The sequence below is a fragment of the Pygocentrus nattereri genome, chromosome 14 (assembly GCF_015220715.1).
Source record: "Pygocentrus nattereri isolate fPygNat1 chromosome 14, fPygNat1.pri, whole genome shotgun sequence".
In the NCBI taxonomy this organism is placed as follows: Eukaryota; Metazoa; Chordata; class Actinopteri; order Characiformes; family Serrasalmidae; genus Pygocentrus; species Pygocentrus nattereri.
This window is the reverse complement of record NC_051224.1, coordinates 1,534,697-1,551,393: the sequence shown is the minus strand read 5'-3', so window position 1 is coordinate 1,551,393 and position 16,697 is coordinate 1,534,697. Positions and strand designations below refer to the sequence as shown.

General features: G+C 44.1%; 1 protein-coding gene across 2 annotated transcripts in view; it reads left to right on the top strand.

Annotated features, from left to right (window-relative positions):
• The first annotated feature begins 2,883 nt into the window (after window positions 1–2,883).
• rnf213a (ring finger protein 213a) overlaps window positions 2,884–16,697 on the top strand; it is a 41,034-nt gene continuing 27,220 nt past the window's right edge. Inside the window, exons 1-16 of one of the 2 annotated variants that reach the window (XM_037544574.1) lie at window positions 2,884–3,089; window positions 6,515–6,618; window positions 6,866–7,014; window positions 7,138–7,905; window positions 8,014–8,177; window positions 8,291–8,461; window positions 8,594–8,796; window positions 9,755–10,044; window positions 10,147–10,406; window positions 10,761–10,976; window positions 12,224–12,416; window positions 12,574–12,629; window positions 12,831–13,002; window positions 14,883–15,032; window positions 15,147–15,245; window positions 15,329–15,451. In XM_037544574.1, coding sequence (XP_037400471.1) covers window positions 6,516–6,618; window positions 6,866–7,014; window positions 7,138–7,905; window positions 8,014–8,177; window positions 8,291–8,461; window positions 8,594–8,796; window positions 9,755–10,044; window positions 10,147–10,406; window positions 10,761–10,976; window positions 12,224–12,416; window positions 12,574–12,629; window positions 12,831–13,002; window positions 14,883–15,032; window positions 15,147–15,245; window positions 15,329–15,451 — 3,117 coding nt within the window. In that variant the 5' untranslated portion in view covers window positions 2,884–3,089; window position 6,515. Of the gene's footprint in view, window positions 3,090–6,514; window positions 6,619–6,865; window positions 7,015–7,135; window positions 7,906–8,013; window positions 8,178–8,290; window positions 8,462–8,593; window positions 8,797–9,754; window positions 10,045–10,146; window positions 10,407–10,760; window positions 10,977–12,223; window positions 12,417–12,573; window positions 12,630–12,830; window positions 13,003–14,882; window positions 15,033–15,146; window positions 15,246–15,328; window positions 15,452–16,697 lie in introns of those variants that run through there. The other variant, XM_037544575.1, reaches the window with a different exon arrangement.

Below are 16,697 nucleotides of genomic sequence, written 5' to 3'. Positions count from 1 at the left end.
CTCCACTGCACGCATGGTGCGTTTCCGGTGTTTGGCCGAGCACTGCCAACAGATAGCCACCCTGTGTGTCATGCAGAACATCTCGAGCACTTTTCCATGCTTCTAGCACTGCAGCTCCCTGATGTCTACGACTGGTGCACACAGGCAGTGTTTCTTCAGGGCCTGGCTTTCTGTGTGGGGCATCAGATGCATTTTGCAGAAGCTGGCCAGGCAGGTAACACAGGTCTTAAGTGCAGGTAGTTTGCGACTCTCCTCACAGACGTCACAGTTGGCACTCTTCTCATCTGAGGCCAAGCAGGGCTCAGGTTCTGCCCACACTTTGACTACGCGTTCCATGATAGAGCAGAGGACAGTGTTGGGTTGCAGACTGGGCTTGGAAACAAACTTTCTCCGGCAGTGCGGGCAACAGAAGGCCGAAGATACTCCGCCCCAGTGGCTTTTGATACAGCCCATGCAGAAGTTGTGCCCACATGGTGTGGTCACAGGGTCCTTGATGAGCCCTTGGCAGATGGAGCATATCAGCTTGTCCTCAGGGAGAAGCAGCGGGATGATGGAAGGTTTGGAGACCATCTTGCAGACATACTGAAACCAGAAAGCACCAAGTGGTTTTGTGGTCACGATTGCAGAAGCTTTCAGCAGAGCTGAATAAGCAGCCTCAACCAAACACCTTGTGAATGTGGGTGTTTTCCTTTCATAGCGGCTGAGAGTGGCACCGCGCTGTTAGGGGGATATCAGGGTGGGATAGCTTAACAGCATGCTGAGTCACAGTGACAGCACTGCACTCCAACACGCTTGAAGAAAGCCCCTCTATAAACGACATGCCACTGAGGGACTTTCCTCATCACAAGGGGTCAGCTAGCTTATATATCTGAGGCCCCAAAATACATTGACGTTCTCTCTGGGGAGTTTTTTTTAAGCATGTATTCATTTATTAATTTATGCATGATCATTAAACTGGCTTAGGTTTAGGTGAACAGTTCAGATTTAAATAGTAGAAAGAAAGCCATACAAAACAAACTAATTAATTACTTAATCTTTAATTCAGTAATAATAATAATAATAAAAAACATTTTGAATTATAACAGCAACAAGACTGGATTTCTGGTCACACTTGATTTGGATATGTAGGTTAATATGTAGGTTTAGGTGAATGTGTGGAATGCCAACTATCCAAAATTCCGTATAAAACACAAAGCAAAGTCTGTCAGAGTGGAGTGAGGTGAAATGCTCTAATGAATGCTTTCAAAAGCGACAGAGAGCCAGTGAGTGGAATGGTTATGAACTCACTGCCTGGTGCCCGAGATGCTGTTTTACAACCGTTTAGAAAGTTTTGGCTTCTGTTCTCGGTGGAGGGGTACGGGTGGGGCGCGGTGAGGCAACATAGTCCCCAAAGAAAGTGTATTTTGAGACTTACCACTAATACCACAATCAGCTTTACATATAGAGACCAGTAAGTCCCACACGATCACAAACACCGACTGACCCCTGGTTCCCATCACTATATTGATATCTGGTTCCTCTGCCGCGAACCGGTTCCATCTAAATACGGAGCGCTGCTGGTGACATCCTGTATAAATAAGAATAACGCGTGGCCACGCCTTATTATCGCGTGGGAACAAGATCCTAATGCGAGACCACGACTTAGTAAGGCGGGCCACGCATTAGGATCTCGTTCCCACGCTTTATTAAGTCGTGGCCACTACTTAATCATCTCATTCCCATGCCTTACTAAGTCATGGCCACACAGTATTTTTATTTATACAGGATGTTACCAGTGGGGCTCCGTAGCAAGGCGTGGGAATGACTTAGTAAAGCGTGAGAACGAGATCCTAATGCGTGGCCACGACTTAGTAAGGTGAGGGAATGAGGTGATTAAGTAGTGGCCATGACTTAGCTTTACTAAGTCGTGCATTATTTTTGTTTATACAGGACGTCACTAGCGGGGCTCCGTAAAAAAATCTGAAAATTTGATAGAATTCCCGTTTAAAGACGGGCAGGGGGGGAGCGTCTGTTTACAGCGGACTCCCCAAATAAAGCGCTGCCCTGATTTTCCCTCCTGCTTGAATCGAGCCCAGTGGAGTGAAAGGAGCCTGACCGCTCGCTGGTCAGAGTCAGAGCCTGACCGCTCGCTGGTCAGAGTCAGCCTGACCGCTCGCTGGTCAGAGTCAGAGCCTGACCGCTCGCTGCTGAGAATCAGAGCCTGACCGCTCGCTGCTGAGAATCAGAGCCTGACCGCTCGCTGGTCAGAATCAGAGCCTGACCGCTCGCTGGTCAGAATCAGAGGCTGACCGCTCGCTGGTCAGAGTCAGAGCCTGACCGCTCGCTGGTCAGAGTCAGAGACTGACCGCTCGCTGGTCAGAGTCAGAGACTGACCGCTCGCTGCTGAGAATCAGAGCCTGACCGCTTGCTGGTCAGAATCAGAGCCTGACCGCTTGCAGGTGAGAATCAGAGCCTGACCGCTTGCAGGTGAGAATCAGAGCCTGACCGCTCGCTGGTCAGAATCAGAGCCTGACCGCTCGCTGGTCAGAATCAGAGCCTGACCGCTCGCAGGTCAGAATCAGAGCCTCAGAATCAGAGCCTGACCGCTCGTAGGTGAGAATCAGAGCCTGACCGCTCGTAGGTGAGAATCAGAGCCTGACCACTCGCAGGTGAGAATCAGAGCCTGACCGCTCGTAGGTGAGAATCAGAGCCTGACCGCTCGCTGGTCAGAATCAGAGCCTGACCGCTCGCTGGTCAGAATCAGAGCCTGACCGCTCGCTGGTCAGAATCAGAGCCTGACCGCTCGCTGGTCAGAATCAGAGACTGACCGCTCGCTCTCCCGTTTCAAATCCAGCCTAACGCGAATTACGTCAGTTACCGTTTTTGCGTAAGAAAGTCCCTCTACAGTCCGCCGGCGCAGCGCGAGCTGCGCGCGTGAGACACAGCAGAGCTCGAGCCCTCAGTCCCGCCCTCTTCTCTTCTCATGAAACGAAACTTCGCGAGTAGCGAAACCGGCCGCCGTTAGCGCAGCGAGGCTGCTCCGCGCTGGACGTTATCGCGAGTGTGAGTGCGCTGCTCGGAGCGTGAGGGGCGGCCAAACACCTGAGAAGGTGAGTTTACTGGGCGCCGCTGCTGCTGCCAGAGACCCGTTACCCCGAGCGAAACGGCACCGTGTACCGGGGCAGGAGGGGGCAGCCGGGGGCAGGAGGGGGCAGCCGGGGGCAGCTTGGGCAGCCGGGGCAGCGTTCTAGCCTACACAGCGAGCCTGTAGTGAGGGCAGCGGTGCTGGTTAGCTAGCGTGCTACAAACGCTACTCCGCTAAAAACACAGCGGAGTTAGCGGGGCTGAGCTAACCAGGCTAGCCGGGCTGAGGTGCCGCTCCGCTGGCGGCTCGTTTGTTCCAGAAGTGGGTTTAAACCGGGCAAGACTCTCCACAGGGCCGCCGCTGCCGCTCGACATGTTTCTAACCAGATATTTAAGCTCAGGAACCAAACTTGGCTTATGAGCTCGGAAGTGCGACGCATCGGGCGTTCATGTGACCCCCCGGATCGGATCGGACCGGATCGGACCGGTTTGGACCGTGGGTTTACTGCTTGGACGTGTTCACTGCTCGGCTTTGAACAGGACAGCAGGACCCGGGAAGGCGAGGCTCGGTCTCCTGTTGGTCCTCCTGTTGGTCTTGGGGCTTTTTAGCGGCGGTGGAATCGAGAGGGGCTGGACTGAGTCACACTGGCCTCTGCTGGCCGTCTTCAGAATATCTTGCAGTCAGGGGTCGTTTGGGGTCGGTGGACCGTTTTGATGCAGGCGTTTGAATTGTTGGGAGCCCCGCTGGTGACATCCTATAGAGATAAAAATAATGTGTGGCCACGCCTTATGAACGCGTGGGAACGAGATCCTAATGCATGGGCACGACTTGGTAAGGCGTGAGAACGAGATTGCGGCTTACTAAGTCGTTGCCATGCATTAGGATTTTGTTCCCACGCGTTCATAAGGTGTGGCCACGACTTAATCATCTCATTCCCACGCCTTAGTAAGTCGTGGCCACGCATTATCTTTGTTTCTACAGGATGTCACCCACGGGGCGCCGTAGTAAGTCTACAAGGCTGCGCAGGACCTGCCGTCATTGGGCAGGATGTGTAAAAGAGGAAGGGCGTGGATTTGAACCGACAGGTCGTCAGAGTGTGCAGATCTGAAGTGTCTGGATTTTGGGCTTATTACAGCCTGTCTGCCTGTTTCACTGCCCACGGCTGTAATGGCCTTCAGCCATAAAACGCCGGTAGTGTAATAAATCACTGGACGCTCTCTCTCTCTCTCTCTCTCTCTCTCTCTCTCTCTCTCTCTCTCTCTCTCTCTCTCTCTCCGCCCCTCTCTTTCTCTTTCTCTCTCTCTCTCTCTCTCTCTCTCTCTCTCTCTCTCTCTCCGCCCGCCTCCTCTCTCTCTCTCTCTCTCTCTCTCTCTCTCGTGTTCTCTCTCTCTCTCTCTCTCTCTCTCTTTCTCTCTCTCTCTCTCTCTCTCTCTCTCTCTCTCTCTCTCCGCCCCTCTCTCTCTCTTTCTCTCTCTCTCTCTCTCTCTCCGCCCCTCTCTCTCTCTCTCTCTCTCTCTCTTTCTCTCTCTCTCCGCCCCTCTCTCTCTGTCTCTCTCTCTGTCTTTCTCTCTCTCTCTCCGCCCCTCTCTCTCTCTCTCTCTGTCTCTTTCTCTCTCTCCGCCCCTCTCTCTCTCTCTCTCTCCACCCCTCTCTCTCTCTCTCTCTCCGCCCCTCTCTCTCTCTCTCTCTCTCTCTCTCTCTCTCTCTCTCCGCCCTCTCTCTCTCTCTACTAACTACCCAAAGAAATGAAACCAACCGTTCAGCGTTTTAGCCGACTCCATGTACTTAGTGGTACACAGTTACCTCTCTGTGCTGGGATATTCCACTCAAAGCAGGTGAGTTACAGAATATGGTCGAGTGCTAGAGCAGTTAAGCCTTGCCGCTGTACAGAGCAGCATGCAGCACGCATTTCCCAAGATAACGTGAAGGCCGTGTGCAGATAAACAAAACATTTCAGTGGATTGTTCAACTTGTCCAACTAGTGCTCAACCTATTTCCTTGTTATTTGACTCCAGTCAGAAGCCTAACTACCTCCAGCTCATCGCCCGCATGCACACCTAGCTCTGATCACCACGAGAAGACCTTTGAGTGACGACGTCTGACTGGCTTGCTTTTAAGTTTCGACTGGTAGGAATAGAATCAGAACCTGAATCCTTTATTGATCCCAGAGGGAAACTGCAGTTGTTACAGTTGCAATTTCTTTATGTAAAAGAATAAACACTTTAATAATTTAAAACAAAGATAAAGAGAAATTTGTAATATGTACACGAAATTTAAGCTCTTATGAATGCAGTAAAGTGGCTGTGATAATAAATATTAAACATCTGGTATAAAGCAGTTAAAATTATTGTCCCTCTGAGTTTTTGCACCCAATTATTATTATTATTATTATTATTATTATTATTATTATTATTATTACACATATGAACAGTTTGGCATTGAGTTTTGTGCAGATGAGCCTCACTGTGAATCACACACTGAGGGAGGAGTTATAGAGTTTGATGGCCACAGGTAAGAATGACCTCCTGTGGCGCTCTGTGGTCATTTCGGTAGAGTGAGTCTTGCACTGAATGACCTCCTGTGTCTCATCACCGTTTCGTAGAGTGGGTGGGAGCCGTTGTCCACAACGGCCTGCAGCTCAGACAGCGTCCTCCTCTCCGACACGGCCGTCAGTGAGTCCAGCTCCACACCCACAACATCACCGGCCTTGCGGATCAGTTTGTTGAGTCTGTTGGCATCTGCAACCCTCAGCCTGCTTCCCCAGCATGCAACAGCATAGAGGACAGCACTGGCCACCACAGACTCATAGAAGATCCTGAGCATAGTCCGGCAGATGCTGAAGGACCTCAGGCGCTTCAGAAAATAGAGACGACTTTGGCCCTTCCTGTAGAGGCCGTCATTGTTCCTAGCCCAGTCCAGTTTATTGTCAGTATACACTCCCAGACATTTGTGTCCACACTGACCCCCCCCTGGTGGACACAGGGGTCACTGGTGCCTTGTCCCTCCTCAGGTCCAGCACCAGTTCCTTTGCGAATGATATGGCAAAGCAGTCCTTTGCTGAAGATGAATGTTTTGTTCCTGGCAATAGGCTTAATTAGTATTACTAGAAGCCAATAGAGGTTTAGGCACCTCCAGTTATATTATTCTGGTTTCCACACACCTGCTTTAAAGTCAGGTATCAGCACTGTGTTGATTATGTTCTGAAGATGCATTGACGATTATCAATGTGATTTATGATTGCGCAAGCATTCTATATTAGGCAATATTCTTTAGTAGGTAAGACATGAGAAGTTATTACATTTATATCAGTTTGCTTTTCCCACTTTTTATGCATGACCAATACTGACTGGCTCAGAGCAGAGTTGTTCACCTGTGTTGTGATTAGACCAGAGAAGGAGCAGAGATGGATCTCTGAGCCATGCTCATTAAGTTTTCTATATTGTTTTTCAGGATGAAGTGTCCAAGTTGTGGTCATGCTGCTGCGGAGGAGTCAGCAAGGTTCTGCAGTCAGTGTGGGGCTAAGCTGATAACTCAGTCTTCAGCAGAAACGCAAGGTAGGCTTAGTAGTACTGTGATAATTCGTCAGTTTGCCATTCACTGATTGTTAGGAATTTGTTATAACAAGTTCTTATAAAAAGGCTATATTTAATGCTTTGATTAAGGTTTCTACGTATTGATTGCATCATCTATTGAATATTATGTTATCTAAAGGATTAAATAAATGAATGGTGTTTTTTTTTAAGTAGTCACTGAGACTTTTTTTTTTTTTTTACATTTTTTTCCCTCCAAACAAAATATCAGGACACACTGCTCAGTCTACAGTCATTCCACTGGGCACCAGTTCAGAAATGACTGAAACAAACGCAGACTCCTTGACTTTGGATAATAAGGAAAAAGCTGTGTCTCCCAAAAGGCCAAATGATGACAACAGTCCGAACCCCCAAAAAAAGGTGAGGAACCTGTGGAACCATTGTTTGTAGGCAAGCTTTTAGTAATGATCTAGTTCATATCTTGCTCTAAACGTTCTCATCAAATGCATTCAGCTGTTTTTTGCTCTCATTGTGATTCTTCAGAGAAAGAAGAAGAGGAAGAGCAAAAAGAAAGTGCCTAATGTGGAGGAGAGTTTATCTTTGACCTCAGACCTCTCTGACATTTCTCTGACTGATAAAACAACAGAAACAAAGCAGGATGAAGTCATGTCCTCTGGCAGTGAGGAATCGGCAAGCGCTGTGGACGAGATGCCCAGTTCACTTTCAGACACTGTTGCCCAGTTGGAAAAGTCCTCTGCCCTCAGTCCTTCAGAAGGAAAAACAGATGGCCACACAGAACTTGTTGGACCTCAAGAAGGTCTTAACAAGAACAAGACTTCAAAAGGGCAAAGCGAGAAGAGTTGTCTTCACCCTGAAGTAATGAAGGGTCAGCTGTCTACTCAAGAACCTTCTCAGGAAGGTCTCAGGAAGGACCAGACTTCTGCAGAGCAGCTCAAGAAGAGTCATACTGACCCTGGAACAGTGAAAGACCAAAGCTCTCCATCTACACAGAACACTGACGCAGACATGGACAGCAATAGCACGTTCAGCACATGTCCATCAGCGTCAGAAGAGTCAGATCAGACGAGTGACCAAAAGAAATGTGAGTCTAAAAGCCCAAAGGTCCAGAAGGACACATCTAACAAAGTGCAAGTCACGCTGGACCAGAACGCCAATGTGGCTCAGAATGCAAATGTTAGAAGTAGTGAAAGAAAGCAAACTCAGAAAACTCGAACCCAGACACAGGAAAGCAAGAAAGCTCCTGCTGGAAATAGTGGAATGGTGTTTGGACCACAGGAAAGCAGGAAAGAGGTAAAAGTACAGGAACTGTAGTAGTAAATCCTGTATTTTAGCATTTTTGAGATTTATGGGTTTGAGATGCATTGAAGCGTAGTGTTAATTGGGTCTTCTGTACTCCAGGTGAAGGACATAGGCTCCAGTGTAGATTCAGAAGTGCAAGTGGAGCCTAGTCAACGTCAGCAGTCGGCTCATGGGAAGGGAGATGCTTCGACTGGCACCAAAAGTGCGCAGTCAAAAGGAAATGGAGAGACGGAGGCCAGGAAAGCCGTTCCTCCTCCACAAAGGTATCTAGGTTCTTCGGAGAAAGACACAGCTTTTGAGACTACCTGGCTCGAGTACATTATAAGCTGTATTTGTTCTGTTTTGTTTCACTTTTTCTTTCTCATGTAAATTGCAGACTTCGCTCATCAACTCAGCAGATTTCCTCAAGTGAGAGACTCACCATCTACTTTCATGCTGTCTTATCCAAGGATTTTAAGTTTGACCCAAACGAAGACCACATATTTATAAGGGCAGGCCATGTCATTGGCGACTGGGAAGCCAATTTGGTAGAGCTATCCGTATCACGGTAAAGTCCTCATCCTCCACCCCTCCCATAAATAAACAATTGCTATATTTCAGATTTATCATTAGGACTGTTTAGAATTAATTACCGTGGGACCTTTTTGAAGGAATGATTAGGTCTGTTTTATGTTTTCAGGGATCTCAGTGAGCATGGATTTCTTGTAGAAGGGACTTTCGTGACCACTAAGAAAAGGGCAGAAGCTGTGTCCATACCCTACAAGTATGTTGTATACAGGAAAAAGAAGGACAGATATGAGTTTGAGTACATCTATAAACTGGACTCGAGTGAAACTACTAACAGATGTCTTTTTGTTAAGGCAAATCTGCTTAATGAACAAGGTGAGTGGAGTCTTCCATAGACCACAGTACTTCTTTTATTTTTATATATATATTACATTACATTACATTACATTTTACATTACATTACATTTAGCAGACGCTTTTATCCAAAGCGACTTACAAATAATGAGGTACATAGAACAAACATAGTCAGGCCTTAAAGGAGGCCATAGGGTAATAGCGGGTAATATATAAGACTTGGAACTCAATACATGGGAACCTTACATTAACTAGCAAATCCAACTGAAGAAAACTAATGTAATGTCACACACAAGCATTAAAAGCTGGTGTTATAGCTGATAATTATATGTGGTATTTTGGGTTCTTTTGGCTCACACACACTTGTGTAACTAATAGTGGTGAGCATTTATTTCTTAGTGGGAGAAGAAGGTTTGTTTTCACCATCCAGTAAAGCACACCATTGCCACACACACACACACACACACACACACACACACACACACACACACACACACACACACACACACACACAGTACTGTGCGAACGTTTTAGGCATCTATGGAAATATATATTGTGTGTATGTGTATATATGTATATTTGCTTAGATGCTTATATTTGCATACATATATATATATATATATATATATATATATATATATATATAAAATTATTATTTATTATTATTATTTATTTTATTTTTTTTTTGCTTAGATGCCTAAAACTTTCGCACAGTACTGTGTGTGTGTGTGTGTGTGTGTGTGTGATATAAGACAGTACCTGGAACAAGACTGCTTTACAATTTGGTCTGGTTTTTGTTTTTTTTTTTAACTTTTTTTTTTAGTTTTACTTTTTTTGTATTGTTAAACAAATTGTTTACATCTGTCTGGGCCACAACAAGGTTATTGAATCAGCCTTAAAATCCCAAATTTGTGTGCATTAAAGATCTGTCAGTACTTACTGTATGTAATACATGTAATCCGTTCTCTCTGTGTTACAGGAGAATGGCATCAGTATGATGATATCATCTGTGTGGAACCATCAAAGAGTGTGTATAAAAGACTAAAGGATGCCATTTGGCCTGAGCAGAGAAAAAGTGTAATCCAGGGGAGAGAGATTGCAGGAAGGATCATGCTGGAAACGATTTTTGACCTCCTCACAAGCTGGAGCGAGATCAACCTCAAAAGCTTTTTCAACCAGCTCAAACAGTTTCACCAGGTCTACGGAAACCCTTTTGTCTTTGAAGAGACATATAAAAAGTGGTACTCTTTGAATTATACTGAAGAAGATGTGAGTATTACTGACGTGACGCAAATTTAGAGATAATCTAGTTTGTGTGCTTTGTCTGTGTTGAATAATGAAACCACATCGTTTCTTTACGGATTCTGTTAGGTGAGCAAGCTCCTGAAGCACTTTATGATAGAAAGAGTGATTCCAGCGCTGCAGAAGGACAGCACTGGGAAAAGTGCCTACATTAAGGAAGCTCTGAATGCTTCCATCATCATGCTGTGTGTGTGGAAGCAGTACAAACTTAAGCTTGACCGAGGGGAACTTGTCCGTCTCTGCAGCGCCCTCTGCCTGCCAAAACTGCCTAAAGACGAGTTCCTCGCCTTCTGGTCAACCATAGGAGAGTCGTTTTCGTGCCTGAAAAAGTGGGTGTTCTTTCAGTCACCAACTGTTTTTAGAGTAACCTTTTTTTTGGATTATAAATGCGTTAGCTGCTTCTCTGTTGAATGTACAGAGTTTAAATTGAGGTGTCTGTCCAGTTTGTTGTTTTGGTTTGTACACTAACAGCAGTTGCTCCAGACTAAGCACTACAATATATTATCAAGTTCGATAGAAACCGGTTATATGGACTGTAATGTTACTATTACCTGTCTCATATTTAGAGTTCATTTAGCCCAGAACTTGGTGCACTTAGTGTCTCAACAGCCCATTGAAGTAGAACACACTCACATCTAAATAGATCACCGTTTTAACTCCTTTAACCTCTCTTTTGTGTTCAGTCTGGCTGACATGTTACTGGAACTGATGAATACAGTGAAGTCAGATGGGATGATGCGATGGATCATTGTGATTCCGCTGTGGCATCTTCTCAAGGGAACATCAAAACCATTTGAGCCTGTTTCACTCACAGTCCACCCAACGAACGAACAGGCATGGGCTGGAGTACAAGGACTGAAATTAGGCAGTTCAAACTCACTTGTCTCACAAGACAGAAGGTACTGTTTTTCTGGCCCACGGACAATTTAATTACACATTTTGTTTATTTTCTCAGTAGAAATGACAGAGGACACGGTTAAACATGATATTTCTGCCAGTTCAAGCTGTCGAAACCCCATTCCTAACTGTCTGTGAGCTTTAGTTTGAGGATTTTTGCTTCTGCTCTCGTTTGCTGTCCAGCCTGAGAACATGCCTGGTAGGCAAGCTGGGGTGGGGTGGTGAAGATCATGTCTGCAGTATCTGGAATTTTTGAAACGCTATTAGGAAAAAAGTAGAAACACCGTTTTGCAGTGTAGATAAATGTATCGTCGTTATGCGTGTGATAGTGAAATGTGCTGCCTGTCACTATAGAAACAAAGTTAAAACGTTAGGCTTGTCCTAAAGTTAGGACAGAACTAGAAAACGATGTTTCTGTAATGCTCTTTTTTCCAGATTTAGGAAAAGATTACGAGCTTCAGAATTTTGTTCTGTAATAGCTTCTGTCCTGAACTTGGTTCTAACTGAAGTTGTCTTGGTGACTAAACAGCTAAGATTTCAGGCATAGGATGTTTCTGTAATACGGCCCTGACTCCCATATAACGTTATAACTGGTAGTGTTTACCTTAAACTGTGTTCTGTTCTCTATTCATTCAGTCTTCAGAAGAAATGTTTTCTGTGTAGTGATGTATGTTAATACCATAATATAGCCTAATAATTTAAATGGAGGCCAATAAACAAAAAATCGAGTCCCCTTTCAGGTCACTGTGCTAATATAATCCAATGAGTTATTCCAGACTGTGGTGCAGTCAGTTGGGAGACACAAAGGAAGCTTGTTAAGGTGGGCATCCTGCCTGCTCAGAATGTTTGTTTTTAATATTGATTGCAATGTCAGGCCACAAGTGTTGTTTACACTGTTTACAGGACTGTTAAAACGTTTGGAGTCGCTTACAACATCTTTCTTAAAGTTTTACAGTTTTCTCAGTCTTTTTTCACAATAATCTACAGATGTTCCTCATTCTGGTGCACCTGGCAACATTTATTTGTTTTTAAATCTTCTTTAAATCTTCTAAATGCTTCTTACAAGTTGTGAAGTTTTATTTCATACATTTATCTTGAATTATCATGAATTATTTTTTTTTATATGATCAAAATCAGTGTTTCTAACTTTTTGATTATTGCTGTAAATAGTTTAGAATTTTTGCAATTTATATTTGGAACTAAAACACTTTTAAAATGGCACATATTACATAACGGCGTCTCTCTTTAGAGCCATGCTGAATCTCATGAAAGACAATCTTCACCTGGTGGAGGTCGACAGGTTGCTGGCTCGGTCGTGGATGCATCTGATGACTGTCAGTGAGTTGGTGGAGTGCAGCACCAACATTCATGTGGAGCTTTTGGACATGTTGCAGGTGTTCATTCTGAAAGCTCCTGCTGAATTCTCCTACAGTGATTCCACAGTGAGTGTCAAAAGCTGTAACAGTTTTATTGTGACTGTTACGTCCGATGGCTTCAAGCAGCAACGCTGTTGTTTAGTAGTGCAGTCTTTATTATTCAGAGTACATGTGAACTCTGGGCTTGCCCTCTACAATGTTTTGCCCTTTTGTTTTTCCACAGTCTGTGTCAGATACTTTGAGTTTCATTCAGAGCCAGCTTCTTCAACAAAGATACAGGTCAGTCAAGTGTACGTTATTGCCTAGTCTACAGTGCAGTGCATCCTATCAGAACTGGTAATGTCAAAGAACTGCCATAGAAACATGTTGAATACAGTTGATGAAGCTGATTAATCTGGAATTAGATGTTGTACACTAACGGTTTTATATTTATTTTTATTTATATATTATTTATATTTATATCGGTGCATGTGTTTGTAGCTGCTTCTCTGATGATTATGGAAGAGACTGTTTAGCAGCAGCCGTAAAACTTCTGGAGAAGATATGCAAAGCAGCCAAAACGTCGTACTCCCAGAATGCCACTGACATTCCAGTTGCTTGCCTGAATCTTGTGGTTTCGGTTTCAGACTTTTCCAACTCTCTCCATGCACAGGTATTATTAAGTTAAATATGTAAAAAGTTACAAATATTATGCCTTTACCTCCCGTTTTGAGGAAAGACCTTTGGTTTGGAATCATATTCAAATACCGCCTATGTAAAAATGTCAGTGTCCGTTGTCGTCATAAATGCAAGGCATACTGAGCGTGTCAGATTTGGTATGGCTTGCCCACCATACGCCACTGAAATGCCATTTGCTTGTAGAATTCATATTTGTTTTTGTCAACAATGGGAAAACATGTACATGACCATTGAGCTAAATTGTGTAAACTGTGACACTTAGCCATGGATCATCCCAGTTTACTCTTAAAAGAGAAATCTGTGCTGTAAGTTCAAGCAGCTTTGCATCCAGGGATACACTGATACCACCTTTTCCTTTACGATACAAAATACAGATTTACATTTACATTTACGGCACTTGGCTGACGCTCTTATCCAGAGCGACTTGATTATTTTTACACAGGGAGGCGAAGGCGGTGTTAGGAGTCTTGCCCAAGGACTCTTATTGGTATAGTGTAGGGTGGTTACCCAGGTGGGGATTGAACGCCAGTCTACAGCATAGAAGGCAGAGGTGTTACCCACTACACTAACCAACCACCCATACAGACATCCATACTTGGCCTAACTTCACCAGCCTTTGAATCCTGATATCAGGAACGACTTAAGAGGAAGTTGTGAATAAAGTCAAAACTGTGGCAGGACCGTTGCAGCTGGGTGCTTGTTTACAGTGTGGTTAGTGTGGTAGACACTAATGATCGCCAACCAATAGTCAGGGCTTGTTAACGATCTGGGCCTGTTTTTCCAAAATCAGCTTATCGTTATGATGATCTTAAGTGCACTTGTACAGAAGAGTTTATGGTGATGCACCCAGTCCGGTTAGGTGTGTTTGGAGCAGTGAAACAAATGGGAAACACTGGGCCACAGTAATCCACAGTAGCCCCGCATCTGCCCTGCATGTACTTAATAGAAATATGCAATCATTGGACAACTCTACGACCCTCTGGTCAAGATATCGCAAGCATAAGCTGTCCTAGTCGGTCAAGAACCACAAAATAATGACCCTCTGTCATCTAAACAAGCAGTTTCGATTTTTTTTGTCACTTCTTTTTAAAACAAGCCCTGCTGTAAAAAAAAGTTGCTCCATACTGACATACAGCGCTTGGTTGGCAGGAGTGGCTCACTGACACTGCAATTGCAAGCAGACTTGTAAATGCATTTCAGTTGTGTCAATTAAAATGAAATGTATTATTATTGTTTATTATTATTTATTATTATTATTGTTATTATTATTATCTCATCTGCATTTATGAAATAGGTGAACTTTGTAGTTCTACAAGTATAAACTGTAGTGTACCTGACACAACACTGCTACTCCTCAGTGTCACTGCTGGACTGAGACTAGTCCACCAACCAAAAATATCCAGCCAACAGCGTCCTGTGACCACTGATTATTGATTAGAGGATGACCAACACAAACTGCGCAGCCGTAGATGAGCTTAACATCTACAGTGTGGGCCAACACGTTAGGGGTGTCTAACAGAGTGAACTGTGTAAAACACACCAACACACTATCACCATGTGTCACTGCATTCCTGAGAATGATCCACACCCAAATCATACCTGCTCTGTGGTGGTCATGTGGGGATCCTGACCATAAGAACAGGGTGAAAGGACACTAACAGAGTTTACAGAGAAACAGGTGCACTACGGTCTGTGACTGTAAAACTACAAAAGTGATAAGTGAAGCTGGTAAAATGGTTCATAAAAAGTGCTCAGTGACTGTGTGTGTGTGTGTGTGTGTGTGTGTGTGTGTGTGTGTGTGTGTGTGTATTGTCACTTAGACTGGATTGTTTTTAATGGTTAATTGTTTTCCAGGATGACCAGGATGGCAGATCTCTAAATGCTAAGGGCCTTGAGCTTTTGTCACTGGCAATGAAAACGATCAGATCTTGGTTAGGACAAGTTTTTAAGGGGAGACTTTTAAACAGCTTGACATTGAGTTCCAGCTTCACTCCAGAGATTGAGGTGAGTAAAATAGACAATTTTTAATTGAAGAAGAACAAAAGGTGTGTGTGTGTGTGTGTGTGTGTGTGTGTGTGTGTGTGTAGTGCTGACTATTACCATACATTTCTTTTATAGACCTGGAACAACATTATCGCCTTAAGTTTTCAGTGTGAGGAGTTTACAGTGGAGTGGAGGGACACTTTTACCAGAGACTTTGAGGGGAAATTTCAAAAGGTTTGCATTTTTTAATGACATTTGTACAAATTGTCTGAAAGGGTCGAAACAAAGCATTAACAATAGGCTGCGTGCTGTTTTAGGAAAGCGCTTTGGACCAGGTTGAAGTCTACTGTGGCAAGATTGAGGAGCTTAACAACACCCTTCCTTATGTGGCAAAAAGCGTGGAGAAGTGTGCTCTCCAAGCTGTCAGCTATATGTGCCAGGTATTTGACATTTCTTTTGTAAGGCTCAGGTTCAATTAAATTAATTTGAAATATGTAAATTAATATTTATAGCTTTAAAGTTTGGGAAACTTTTTTAATGCGTAGTTGGCATAGGGGCCCCTGTCTTGTTAATAAACAGAGCATTTTTGAGTGAAGACATGGCACTAGGAAAAGATAAATAGAAAGGTAAATTAAGGTTTAAAAAAACAATTTTTATATATTTTTATATATATATAATATATAATATAATTGGGAGTGACCATCTGTGCTGTTCTGTGACACACCAATACGTAGCGATGGAGATTTTCCTACTGTGATTTAATTTTGACTGAGTGGTCTAAATTGATGTCCTGCTTTAGGTCATTGCTTATGTTAGTGACAAGACGGCTGAATGAGTCGGTGATGGAAATCGACTCCCCGTGAATGAGTTAGAGGCTTTCGGATTGTGACTTCTGTCGCAGTCTGTTCATGTCTTTTGGATGAGCATGAGGCTGTTGTCTGTGCACCAGATAATTAGATAATAAAACTAGATAATATTTGATTGATCTGAGAACGATATCGATGCTATACGAAGACCGCTTGCTCGCTTTCTGAGTTTTGTCGTTATTGGAGATGAGGTCTCTAGGCGTGAGTTGCTGTCTTATTTCTAAATGTTGACCTGTGGTGAGATGCAGTCGTGGTGACGGATGTAAAAGCAGTCAGCCTGAAGTGATTGAGATGTCCTGGCCTCTAGGACGCAGTGAGCGAGGGTTGAAGTGGTGTGGGGACTGTTCAGACCTGCAGTAGGAAAGGTTAGGTTGGTCAGCCATCTGGATTTTTGTGGTTGGTAATGTCTTGAAATTTTCACCCAACAGTTCTTGATTTTTTTCTGTGATTTGTTGTTTCTGTTTTGTGGTGTAATTCGATTTGCGTTTTCTTATAGAGGATCTTAATTTGTTTTTGGCAGCCTGTAATATTCCTTGTTCCAACTTAAAAAAGGCAACGTTTCATAAATGTTTAGCTTCCTTTGAAAAGCAGCACTACATGGTTGGGCGTTCTCAGGAACCTACCTGAATTTTTGTGAAATCCAGTGGTCCAGTGTGAAGATCCTTCTGCTGCAGCAACTTACCTGTTGACAATAAGTGAGTAGTTCAGGTTGAAACTGATGTGGTTAAAATCGCCCAGCGCAATTATTGCTCCATCGAGATGGTATGAACTTTCCACAGGGGAGATGTAGTTGGCCAAGTCACTTGCGGTGGAGTTTGCA